Source organism: Parasteatoda tepidariorum, chromosome 5 (genome assembly GCF_982258835.1).
Source record: "Parasteatoda tepidariorum strain Cologne lab strain chromosome 5, Ptep-v5.0, whole genome shotgun sequence".
NCBI classification, from domain to species: Eukaryota; Metazoa; Arthropoda; class Arachnida; order Araneae; family Theridiidae; genus Parasteatoda; species Parasteatoda tepidariorum.
The window spans coordinates 83,793,267-83,806,810 of record NC_141759.1 but is presented as its reverse complement, the minus strand read 5'-3'; the positions used below and the strand labels follow the sequence as shown (position 1 = coordinate 83,806,810).

General features: G+C 31.0%; 1 protein-coding gene across 1 annotated transcript; it reads left to right on the top strand.

Annotated features, from left to right (window-relative positions):
• The first annotated feature begins 895 nt into the window (after positions 1-895).
• On the top strand, positions 896-13,371 carry Nop17l (PIH1 domain-containing protein Nop17-like). Its single transcript, XM_016067946.4, has 2 exons — positions 896-1,433; positions 12,373-13,371. Exons 1-2 carry the CDS (start codon positions 1,124-1,126, stop codon positions 13,233-13,235), a joined length of 1,173 nt encoding a protein of 390 aa, XP_015923432.3. The 5' UTR covers positions 896-1,123; the 3' UTR covers positions 13,236-13,371.
• The last annotated feature ends 173 nt before the right edge of the window (positions 13,372-13,544 follow it).

Sequence of the window (13,544 nt, the reverse complement as noted above, 5' to 3'; positions counted from 1 at the left end):
ACGTAAAGAAATAGATTTCGGTTGCCTTCTTTAAGTTTTCTTGTTGATAAACTATTCAAATTATTGGTGACTGCATGATAATAAATCCCTGTTTGTAGGGGAAAAAATGCACACTTCATATATTAGAATATATTTATTTTAAGAAATATATAAGGCAATGTTGTTTATTCTTTAAACCCAATTTATAAAAAGTAAGATTCTCAAGGGCCCCTTGAGTGCCTGGGGCCCCCTGGCACTGCCCAGGTGTGCCCATGCGTAAAGACAGTACTGTCCCTTGATAGACAATATATAAAGGAAAAATGAGTTACAAAAAAGAATAATTTGCACGGATAGCTTCTTTGTTTTATTCGAGTATCATTCTTCTATTTTCATTTTAAAAAAATTAAAAAAATTAATGAAAATAATTGCATTAATTTGTTTGATGGCACTTTCGAAATTTTATTTTCTCAGTTTAATTCACAATTAAATCATTTGAATAGAGTTTAATTTGATCAAAAAATAAATAGTTCGATAAATAGTTTCTCGAGCAAACGATTTTATAAATGGCATACTTTTAATAGATCATAATACTCATAAATAATCATATTCATAAATAATTGAAAATTAAAACCAGTTCTTATTGAAGTTTAAAAATCAATTATTTCTAGTAAAATCATACATTATGAATGGGGAACTGACAATCAAAGTTTTAGGATATTTAAAGAATAAATCGTTTTATGATGATAATTTTCATTAAAAAAAATTTTTTGTTAAGCTCGGTAAAGTTTATCCATAATTTAACATAATGGGAAGTAACAGTAAATATTCTAAGCATTAAAATTTACAATAAAACAATTTTGTAACAACAAAAATATTGAATTTACACACTACGTTAACAAAAAATTCTTATCTTTGTTGCAATAAAAAATAATTCTTCACTGAATGACTTATTAAAAATATTCGAGAATATTCTCAAATTTGATTCACGACAGGGATTCTAATATTATGGAACATAATTCTTTACTCTTGATTAATCGATATTTCTTATATAGTTTGGCAACAGCTTTACAGTAACCATAGCAACTAAGTTAGAATTTAATCCAGTCTGACAAGAGTTTGTACCACTAAAACATTGCTTGGAATAATGGACGAAGATTTCGTAGACAAATTAAAACTTACATCAGATGAAGCTACAAAGTTAAAAAATGCTTTTCAGAATAAAGACTTCGTGAAGCTTTTTCAAGAATACGCTGAAAATGTCACCAATCCGGATTCACGCAAACAGTACGAAAGTGAAATTATTTCAATGGAAAAAGAGAGAGGATTTAAAGTTAAGTTCATACATCCTTCCCCTTTATACGTTATGAAGTATATTGTGAACGGGGAAAAATTGTTTATTAATGTCTGTGAGAATGAGCACGTACGAGAAGCAAACTTTGAAAGAAAAATTTCAGGTAAGCTAAAAATAAAACAAGTAATATTAAAAAAAAATTAAAGTCAATTCCTACTTAAGTCAACAGAGAAAACTTTTATTTTAGTTACTTTTTATTAAAAAATTACAGTTTTTTCTCCTATATAACTAAACTAAACTAAAATTAATTGATTGAATTCAATTAATGAATTAATATTTGAAAAAAACTTGAATTTATCTGACACAGCGAATATAAAATAATTAAATGTGCGCAATAAACTTTTTTTGTTCAAATAGAGCTATAAGTTAGAAACGATCACTGATGTTAATTTTAAAATATGTAAAACACTGAATCGCGTATAGTAAAATTTAAAACAATGACTAACGCTTAACCAATCAGAAAAATCCATTTCGTTTCTCGCTCATCCATATTTAATTAATATTTGCAAAAACTGTATTAACATCAAGTGTCATTCACTACAAGTTTAGAAAAATGTATTTGAGCTTGCGTTTATGAATAAAAAGTATTACATTAATGATTGAAAATTTAAACAAGATTGTAGGGTGAGTGGGAATTAATAGATAGGGATTGGATAATACAATGCAGCCTGTTACTTTATTGTGCTCATCAAAATGAGAGAGTTCCTTGACTTGGAGTGTTTGGTTCGATTCGATCGGTTTTAACATTAGAGTGAAAGCATTCAATTTTGTTGGTAACAAACAAAACTTTTAATCTTGGCACAAAATATTTCCTAACACTGCGCCAACTCTATTTTATGAACTGTAACTTTTTCAACAGAATAAAAAACTATATGAAATATACATTTATAAATTGAGAATCTGATTGACTCATAAATAAAGTTACATTTTTTTTCCTTTAATATTTTTGGACTATCTTCTTATTAGATCCTCCCTCCTCCTTGTCTCAATTTCAACTGCCCCTTCCAAGCAGGACATCATTTTTGGACGACCCCTTTATTTATTTTTGGCAGAACGGTCAAACCAACCAAATCCAGTAAAAATCCCAGATAGCAAAATAAGGTTCATTTTAACTCAGCAAAAACCTTTTGATGTAAACCTAAAAAGGTTTGTTAAGCGGTTTACGTGTAAACCTTCTAACCTTAAAACGAGATCTGTGACAATCGAAATTTTAATATTTGGTAAATGAAATCTCACACGAAAAATATGGCAGTTTAATTTAAAAACACAACATTTTATAAGATAAAACTTACTCGCCAGCCATTAGTATTCGGTCGCCAATGGCGAGAGGAAATTTCACGTCCTGATTTGAAATAAAAGAATTATTATTAAATAAAAGTTAATACGACCAAGGAGCTATGAACTGAATTATTCGATAAATCAGCAGTCAAACAATTGGGTTCTTGCACTTCGAGAAAATCACAGATGATACCCACAAACCCACACATGTGACGCGTGACGTCAGCCGTAATAAGCAAAATGGCGTGTTAAAGTTCAGCTAAGTTTCTCCACATAAGACAGAATGATAATTAAAGTGACGTTAATATACTACACCCTTAACAAAGGCAAATATGAGTCCAACCAATCAATGTGCTCACTCACTGCGATAATTTTAAAGATATGAGGTAGTGCAGCAATTCGGTATGGTGCAAAGACATACAGAGATTAAAGCACAAATATCGTGACTTGTATGCAATACTGACGAAGCCCTGTTCAGCCTAAACATCACTTCTCGAAACACTTTCACATAAAAGAACTATGGACTAGCTGCCTGCAAAAATATTAATAAAAGTGTGATGGTCTGGACAGAAATTGTGTTGGACGACCGTATATCCCTCAGTGTTTCTTAAAGAGACTCCTCGAACTGATGTGAGATATAGGAGCCCATGTGTGCTGCCTCAGGGAAGTATGGTAGCCATATTTTCATTTTAATTAACAAAAACGTGTGCTTATATAGATCTCATTTAGGGGACATATCCATTGCATTGATTAGCCACTCAGATTTCCACACTTAAACCCTACAGAACGTGCAAAAGACACACTCTTGAGACATAATTGCAACGTCTTTCGATAACCAAAGATCACGTTTCTCGCTCATTGGAAACTAAAGAGACATTTTTGTCCACCCTTCTATAAATTGGTGGTACTTTTTAAAGTAAAATTCCCAAAATATGAAACTAATATTGTAACCTTTTACTTATATTCATTATGATTTATGTGAAGATTGGGCTGGCTCCCTTTTTAGACCACTTTCGTAGTTGTTAAAAGCATGTATTCCCTGCTGAGTGTTAATTATAGTTTATGAAGAAATTAAAAAATTGCTATCTTGAACGCAAGTTAATTCACGTTTAAACGAAATAGTACACATTTTTAAGTTTTCTTCAAATTTTTCAATATAAATAAATTATGGATATCTGAAATACGTTAAAAATGTTTTCACGGTGCGTAGCCAAATTTTTCAACAAAAAATAAGCACCCTTTAAGCACTTTACAAGCACTCAAAAAATATTTTTAAGGACTTTGAAAAATTATCATAATTAGACAGGGTTGGCAAGTTTTTGACAATTGATGGCTTTATTTGCTTACCAACGATGAAATTAACAAGAGAAATGAAATTTTCTAACGCTAATAGAGAAAAAAAATTGACAATGTTTACTTGGTCCCAGTAATTAGCAAAAATTCGAGAGATTTTTCGATTCCATTACATTGGGCTAAAAATGAAATCTGAAATTTAGAATCTCTTGCAAAATGCAGAGTTGCACATGCGAGACAAAAATCTTTACCACTGAATCCAGCTCAGTATACGTAAGTGCGGGCCCGCAAGTATTTCATCAAACATGCACAACAAATGGTGTTTTCATACACTACAAACCGACGGTACGCCGAAGTAGATTGGGGTTGAATAAATTGTGAAAACGTTGCATAGGAAAATATCTTTTTGCATAATTTGTGGCGGAAATCAACATGGTAAAGAAAAATATCACATTTCGGAAAAGGAAAATTAAGTACTTTTTAAAAACACACATGGAAAAAAGCACCTTTAAGGGCTCTTAAAAAACGAAAATAAGCACATTTAAGCACTTTTTAAAAACGCTACGCACCCTGTTTAACTTGAAAGTCAATCCGCTTCAGCTAAACACTTTATCACTGAAGAATAAATAGCAAAAAAAAGTCAATACAATTAGCCGAAAATTTTTATTTACAAAATTTAGAATTTCAATGGTTATGAACCATGTAAAAGCAATAGTTTAGCTCTAATACAGAACAATTAAATCAAAGTATTTAAAAAGTCTTTCAGTTCGAGCTAACTCGTCGCAACACTCATTTTCAAAATAATTTTGGGAAACTTTTTCAGGAACAACAACCAGAAAGGCAGTTTTTAAATGTTCTCTCAGGTTGTAATGCTTGGTAGAAAACGCTTCCGTTTTTTGATGCAAATCGAGGTGCAGAGTAAATTTCCGCAGATCTTCAAGCCATAATAATTTTAGTCCTTGCAGTGACTCTCAAAAGTCCAGAGTGCATCTGCTTACATGTCACTGTTTTTAAGCCATTATGATGTATTTTCACTTTTCACCACCGGGAAATGTGGATTTTTTAGTCCTTTACCACCGGGAAATGTGGATTTTTTAGTCTTTTACCACCAGGAAATGTGGATTTTTTTGTCCTTTACCACCGGGAAATGTGGAATTTTTAGTCCTTTACCACCGGGAAATGTGGATTTTTTAGTCCTTTACCACTGGGAAATGTGGATTTTTAAGTCCTTTACCACCGGGAAATGTGGATTTTTTAGTGCTTGCAGTGACTCTCAAAAGTCCAGAGTGCAACTGCTTACAAGTCATTGTTTAAGCCATTATAATCTATTTTCACTTTTTACCACCAGGAAATGTGGATTTTTTAGTCCTTTACCACCGGGAAATGTGGATTTTGAAGTCCTTTACCACCGGGAAATGTGGATTTTGAAGTCCTTTACCACCGGGAAATGTGGATTTTGAAGTCCTTTACCACCGGGAAATGTGGATTTTTTAGTGCTTGCAGTGACTCTCAAAAGTCCAGAGTACATCTGCTTACATGTCATTGTTCTTAAGTCATTACTCACAAAGAAGTTTAAATTTCACCCATATCAGTTGGGAACCACTCAGAATCCATCGACGTCCATATCAACCAAGCCTCCTCTTCTTCATAATTACTTTTACAACAGCAACAAAAATATCCGAAAAAACGCCGAACTCGTTCAAACACTCTCATGATTAAAAATTTGCAAAATTTCTTAAAATAAGATGTATTTTTCTCTTCAAAGATAACTTTACAAATGACATTCAACACTAAAGTTGTAATAATTACTCTTTGAAACAATGTAATTGAGTGCATTGTTGAAAGAAGAATTATGCATTATTAATGAACGTGTGTTATCATTTATATATGTTTTAAAAAAGTATTGTTACAAAGCATAAATAAAACAATTAAAAAAAGTTGCTACCGCAAAGACCATTTTTAAAAACAGAATACTATTAAAAGTATTGTTTTCAGATATATTAACGTTTTAAATTTTTCACATGAAGTAAAAGCAGTGATTTCAAAAATATATTGCCTCATGAAGTTAACGCATACTTGTTTGCAGCTGTCTAAAATACTAAATATTATAATTATTTAATTTTAATATAAACACAAGAATCATGGAAAAAATATCTATTTATTAGATATTTATATTACCTATGTATTAGATATAATCTCCTTTAATTAAAACAATGTTTAGAAATTAATTTAACTGCATATCGCTATTATTACATTTTCCCTTACAGGGTGCGTTGCCATTGCCAAATCTTTCAACAAAAAATAAGCACCTTTTAAGCACTACAGAGCCGTTTTTAAGGATGGGCCAAGTGGGCCCTGGCCCAGGGCCCCGATTTCTAATGGGGCCCCCAAAAGTCTAAAATCTCATTGCATTAGTTTTTTCTTTTTTAATTCTAACTCATTTATTATTTATAACTTAAGAGGACTCCCAAACCCCACTTTTTTCGTCTTTTTTTTTTAAGTTTTATTCAGAGCTGAGGCCCTCTGAAGCCCATAACATACATATTTTTTTCTTTCTTACATTGTCGGATTCTTTTCAAAATCTAATCGAAGTGTTTACAAATATAAAATAGTTGTTACTCTTCACTTTTCTAACTAAAAGAGCAATAAAAACCTCTTTCCTTTAATGAAAATATCCCCATTTTCGTAGCTACCACCCACAGAGTTGTCAAATAGCCTTCTCACCTTACACTGTGAGAAAATGTTTTTATCTTCTTTATATTGCCTCGGGGCTCTTTTTTCCCAACTTCAAAAATATCAGATATCCACAGAAACACCCTTTTGTCTGATTTCTGCTCATAAATTTCTAGGAAGAAAAATTTCTTGGGTTGTAAATGGGGGGAGAGTCTTCTTAGAATTCCTTGGGGTCACTCTGTCTTGAGATTTCCATAGTGCCTTTAAATTGGACCTCGTTCAATTCTAAATTTTCTTTCATAGAAAATTTAGATATTTTTTCTAATTTATTATAAAAGATTTTTTTCTTTTAATCATCTTAAATATTTCAACTAGCCTAATAGTTTTATTTACTTAATTTTTGAAGTTGATTTTATTTTGTTATTTTTCAAATTAATCGTAAGAGAATCCGTGAATTGGAATTTCTACCTCAAATTTTCGTTGAATATTAAGAAGACATAAATCTTTCACGTTGGAGGTAAGAAAATGTTTTTATTATATCAATTTTAGTTGTGGTTAGGGAAAACGTGAAAGGTTTGCGCAGTTTTTTATATATACATTGTGAATTTTTTTGTTTATTTATTTAAATTTCGGGCCACTATTCAATTCCTTCTTTGACTGGCCTATCTGCCAAAATTCTTGATTTAGTCTGTTCTGGATGAAATTGAGATAACAAATGTAATTTTATTTTAATTTCCTTACTGATAATAGACAGAAACAACATAGGATTTTGTTTAATGGAGCATTGAAATCAAATGATCATCAGCTAAACAAATGTTTAAACACGAGAAAAAAACTTTTTAAAACTCCTGTATGACCAAATTTTCCATGTTTCCCCTAAATATGAAATATGTTTAATTTGTAATATTATATTTCATACGCAAAATTAATTTATTTAGTTAGCTTATGATTTTATTGTTTATTGATCATATTCGTTTCTATTTTTAACTCCTTGATTTTTGTTGTTATTATGTGTCTAAAGTTGATAAGGCTTCGCAATTTTTTAATTAATAAGGCTTTTAAATTTCCAAATCAAAGTCGAAACAATTTCTTAAAATTGTAAATCGAAACTATATATGAAATTTTGTTTTTATTTTAAACGTGTGCATTTAATTTAATAAAATAAAAATAAATGAAAAAAATATAAATAAATGCCTGAATAAAATAAAAAACTTCGTTATCATATCGTCTTTTCAACAATTTGAGTATTAATAAATTATTTAAAAATTTATGCTCGCAAAAATGTGTTAAGCAAATTTTTAGTTTAAAAGGTAAAAAAAAAATTTGATTTGTTTAAAAGGTAATTATGCTCCATTATTCGATGATGAGACTATTTAATATCAGTTCCTAAGGATCAGAATTCTCTTTTATTTTACTTTATTGTGTGATATATTTAATACTTTCATGTGATATGCTTCAGTTTTAAATGCCTAAAAGATGACTGAAATTGTCAATTCAAAAAAACAATTAATACTTTTGAGCATGAATTTAAATAACTCCATACGTTTTGTTTGGTTATCTCATTTTACATTATCGCAGCATTTAGAGCAGACAGTTGCTTGTCGGTGTGGATGATACAAGTAAAAGAAGAATACAAATAATAATAATAATAATATTTCAGTTAATGTCCTTAATATTATATTTGTAAGTTTCTCGCAAAAATGTGTTTAAAACATAATTGTCACAAACAAATTAATATTAAGTAAGAACGAAACAAAAATGATATCAAAATAGGCTGAATCACTAGTGAGACAGGTGGGATGAGAGACATCGAAACCAATTTGATTGAATAGTAAAACTAGAAGGTGTTTTTAAAATCCGGAAATCAATCAGGTTTCAATATTTTTAGTCACAAAATTTATCAGGGGCTATTCGTTAGATTTCAATATGGGTTATGATTTTTCTTTGATTAAATATTAAACATTAACAAATATTTGTCTTTTAAAACCTTTCATTCTATCATAAAAATAATTATTCTATAGTTGTAATTCTGAAACTAATTGCTAACTGATATAAAGCTTTAGTGTGTTTCATTGATATATTAAATGTCTTCTATCGGCGAAACCCCGACATTACGATTAAAGTTTATTAAGGTAATTACGAACATTATAACCTAAAAGCAGACTATTTTTAAAGTATTTAATTAGAGGAATGTAGATTTTTCATCTTTTTATCATTATCAATCTTAAATAAGGTTTTATATCCGACAGTTAAATTTGCAGTCCTTGTGTTATATACAGTCTAGTTTTTAATTTATTTTTGGTGCATATACATAAGCTGAAAATAAATAAGATAAGCCGAATTATGGTTTACTTCTAAATGAACTGAAGATACTTGTTACAAACGTTAAAATTTGTAATTTGGAAAGAATTTTTTCAGAATGTCAAGTATCCAAATGACTTAATTTATTAAATTTTAAAAAAAAATATTAAAAAAATATCCGCAAGGCAGGTATGTATATTTGGGGCTGATGATTATGAAATCTAACACAAAACTGTGAGATCGTGGGTTCTATTCCATCTGATGACAGTCTTTAATTACTTTTTATTAATACTGAAAAATGTTTTTCTTATTTTTTTTTTAAATTATGCATGTTAAAAACTAATAATTTAACAATTATTTAAAAAACTGGACGGCTCCGCTCCCTGTTCCTTATCGCTCATTAACCCTCGTTGTTGCTTCTGCATTTATTGCAGAATAAGAGGAAAAACAGTTTATTTCCATTTTTTTTCTACAAAAATTACGATTGAATTACCATTTACATTTTGAAGATGACTAAATTTCGGCAAATCAATGAAATTGGAACCAATTAATAAAATTAGAAAATTGGCACCTGCCGCAGAGTTATTACTCAATGAAGATGGACTCAAGGAATAGAGCATTCTCCTTGAATGAGGTGCACCGAGTTCGAATCCCAGTGATGGTTGGTCGATATGAATTTCACACCCAACTTTTACCGACCGCAGTGCTGACGTGAAATATCCTCTGTGGTAGGCGGATCATGGGTTAGAGTCCCTTTAACGTCAGGCAAACCGTGGAAGGCACTTGTGTTCTTCCTCTCTATGCACCGTAAATGCGGGTGAGTTCCATCAAAACGTCCTCCATGAAGGCAAAAATTTCTTCCAATCCTGGATTCTCTTGTATGATGGATTGGGTTCAAAATTACAAGGCTACGGAGCTGAACATTAGTAGTCGTAAACTCGAAATTGGGTGGGCTGTTCAATGACTGTTATAAAATAAACTAATAACTTGGCCACGATAGCTTGGTTGGTAGGGCTATGGACTCCTGCTCGTGAGAATGGAAGTTCGAATTCAGCCGGCCGAATAATACCCATGAGTAAAATGGTGACTGGTGCATATTAAATCTGTCGGGGTCATAAACTCCTCCAAGTTCTTATGACAATTCAATACCTCTGGGAACTGATCCAGGAATTTCCTTGTCTTCTGGATTGGTTTTAAAATGTCAAGGCTACGTAGCTAAACATAGTCTCAAAATTGAGTCAGTTTTTCAACGATTATAAAAAAAAACTAATAATCAAACTGTATTTTCTAGTATTCTTTCTAACTCCTAGCATATTTTCTACACACCTTCATAATTTGATGTTTCTAAGTCTTACGGATTTTAAGCTGGAAAGCAAACTGTATGTCTTACAGGAAATTGATTTTGATGATGTGATAGAAGATTCGCCTATCAAAAAGCGCGAAAAGTATTGTTACCTTAAATTTTCTATAAAAATAATGTATATAAGTTTTTATAATTAAATTATAAGTTTTTTACTCTTAAAATAAAATAATTTATAAAAATTATTCAAAATTAAATTTATTTCTCTAAATTTATTCATAAAGGGCCCCCAGATAATGACAGGCCCAGGGCCCCTATAAACATAAAAACGGCTCTGAAGCACTATGTACATTAACAAAATGCAAAATAATTTTCAAACTTTACATGATCTCGATAAAATAACTAGTTTTCGACAAATAACTCTTTCTTGTTTATATTAGCCACCATAAAAAGATCAAGAGATATTTTCGATTTCAGAGGGTGGAAAATGAATAACGCCTGAAATTGAGAATATCTTGCAAAATGCAGCAGAGCTGTTGCACATGAGAGTGTAAGAACCTCACCGAACCCAGCTCAGTAGACGCACATGTGGACTCGCAAGTATTACATCAAACATGTAAAATAAGTAGCGCTTTCATACGCTACGGACCGACGGTACGCTGAAATGGATTGTGCTTGAATGAATTGCGAAAACATTGAATAGTTCGTGCTTTTTGCATAATATGTGACGAAAATCGACATACTAAAAAAAGGGAAAATTAAACACTTTTTAGAAACACCCAATGAAAAAAGTAACTTTAAGGGCTTTTAAAAAAAATCTAAAAAAAGCACCTTTAAGAACTTTTTTAAAAACGCTACGCACCATGGCTTTAAATATTTCTAATAATATTTAAAACCTTGTTTATTCCGCGTTATTTGGCCATATAAACAATGATAGTTTACTTTATTCCTTAAAGCGCTTCTCTCCCCTGCGTAATTTTATTAAGCATCATTAAAATTAAAATAAAGTTTATAAATGCAACTTGCTTATATTAGTGAGCATAATTTAAAGAAAAATATTGCACTATTTGTTTATATGAATCGCTTTTAACCTTTCATTTCTGCTCAACTTAAACCTCAGTTTGTTTCAGCTTTTAGTTTCCAACACAAGAAATGTGATCAATTGGGGGCGGGGCAAACTGCAGCTCTTTGAAGGACTCTCGATAAATGTACCCGAGTTCCCTTTTCATTTTTGTGCAATTATATTTTAAAAAATTATTATCGTTCCGTACGTGTTTCAAAATTACTTTTAAATTACTGACAACAAATATGAAAGACTAAGTGCAACATTGTAACAAATTTCATTTCCGTCCAAGTTAAGAATGATATGACTCATCGAAACTGCGCGAACGAACATGAACAGTGGCGTAATCGACCTACCAATAATTTATTCTTTTTTTCTAAGAGAAAGTAAAATCCGCAATATATTTCAGTTTTCCATTTCCAATATAATTATGACCCAAAAAGCATCTGGAGAATTAGAATTAATAGAGATGCAAGAAGATCAAGCTCTACAATTAAAGTATAAGTCGATTTCTGAATTTTGGAAATTTGAACCAGAATCGAAGTATCCTGAATTAAAAAAAGCTGCTTGTCGAATTATTTCAATATTCGGAACAACGTACTTATGTGAATCATATCATTCCACTTTAAAATTCGTGAAATCCAAACACCGATCAGTATTAACTAGCCAGCATCTCAAAGAATTACTGAGACGTGCTGTCACCAATTATTCACCAAATTTTAAAGAATTATCAAGAAAAGTAAAATAAATGTGTTTAATTTTTTAATTCAACACACATATTTTGTACTTTTATTTATATGTTTTCAATAAATATAATTTCTGTAAAAAAAAATTAATACCTTTTAAATACGTATTTAATTGCGGCTCGCGAAAAATTTCAAATTTTGAAAAATGGCTCGACTATCAAGGAGCTTGGCCACCCCTGGTACATAACATAGACATGATTTTCTCTATAATACTTCTTAAATTTTTTATGTACCCAAGAATCAAATCACAATTTATTATTTAAAAATACACCGTTAGCCTTATTCGATATTCTTTTTTGCTTTCACTTTTTTTCTTAAAGACAACATTTTCCTTATTGTTTACATAATTTCATAAACTTTGTCTCTAAAAGTTCAAATATTTTAACAGGTACAGAGTGTCAAATACCAGTTATACTTTCTAAACCCAGACAAGACTATGACAACAAAAAGGAAAAGTGCACAGTCATTGATGTCATGTTCCATCCCGAAACAATGCAACTAGCAGAGAAGAATCCACGCTTCAAACGAGCAGTGGAAGACACAGCACGGACGACAATTGCTAACCAATTTGGATTTGAGGGGCTTACAAATGGAAAATATCCCAAACTAAAATATAAAGGAGTCCCTCCTTCGTTGATTCTACGACAAAATGCAAAAGGTCTTGCTTGCGAATGCGAGTCTCTAAAAGATTATTGCAAAAGACTTACAATAAATGGCAAAAATGTTGAAGCGAAACTGATGAAAAAAGGAAAGAAAGTTGAAGCAAAATTGACTACGGATGCAAAGGAAGTTGAAGCGAAATTGACTAAGGATGTTGATGCAAAATTGACTAAGGATGCAAATGAAGTTGATGCAAAATTGACTGAAGGTGGAAAGAAAGTTGTAGACAGTTACATTTCCTCAATAGACTCTACTCCGAAACAACCGCAGTATTCTGTTAAATACAGAGACGTAATAGACATGAAAGACTATTCTGTTATGGGGTACACTGATTTAACTGCTCCAAAAGCAATAATACTCGATGTTCACTTACCTGGTGTAGAGGGCGCATCTGAAATTGATGTTGCTGTGCTTGAAAAGAAGTTTAAACTGAAAAGCAAGTCGGGGAAAAACCATAGCTATTCTCTGGAAGTAGATTTTAGCTATATTGTTAATAAAGACTCAGGCACCGCAAAATTTGTAAAGGCAACGAAAATTCTGACAGTAACATTACCTGTGAGAGAAAGAGGCATACCAGATCTCAACAAATAATAATAAAAATTAATAAATCGCCTAGATGATTTGCAATAGGAATAATTATTTGAATTTCAAATGAATCCAAAGTCTTAAGGACCTCAATACCATTAAATATTAGAGTACATCTTTTATTTCTGACCAAGCGGCCCATTCCCTGTTTGTTCTGTTCATAACTGATCTTAGTATTCAAAATTTACTTGTTTATCTAATGAAAAACAAGTAAATTTGCTTTAAAATATATTCATCAAGACAAGAACATTTTGTGAATAAATATTTTAAAGTTTATTTCAAATTCCAACTTTTGTGTGCAATGTAGTACATATT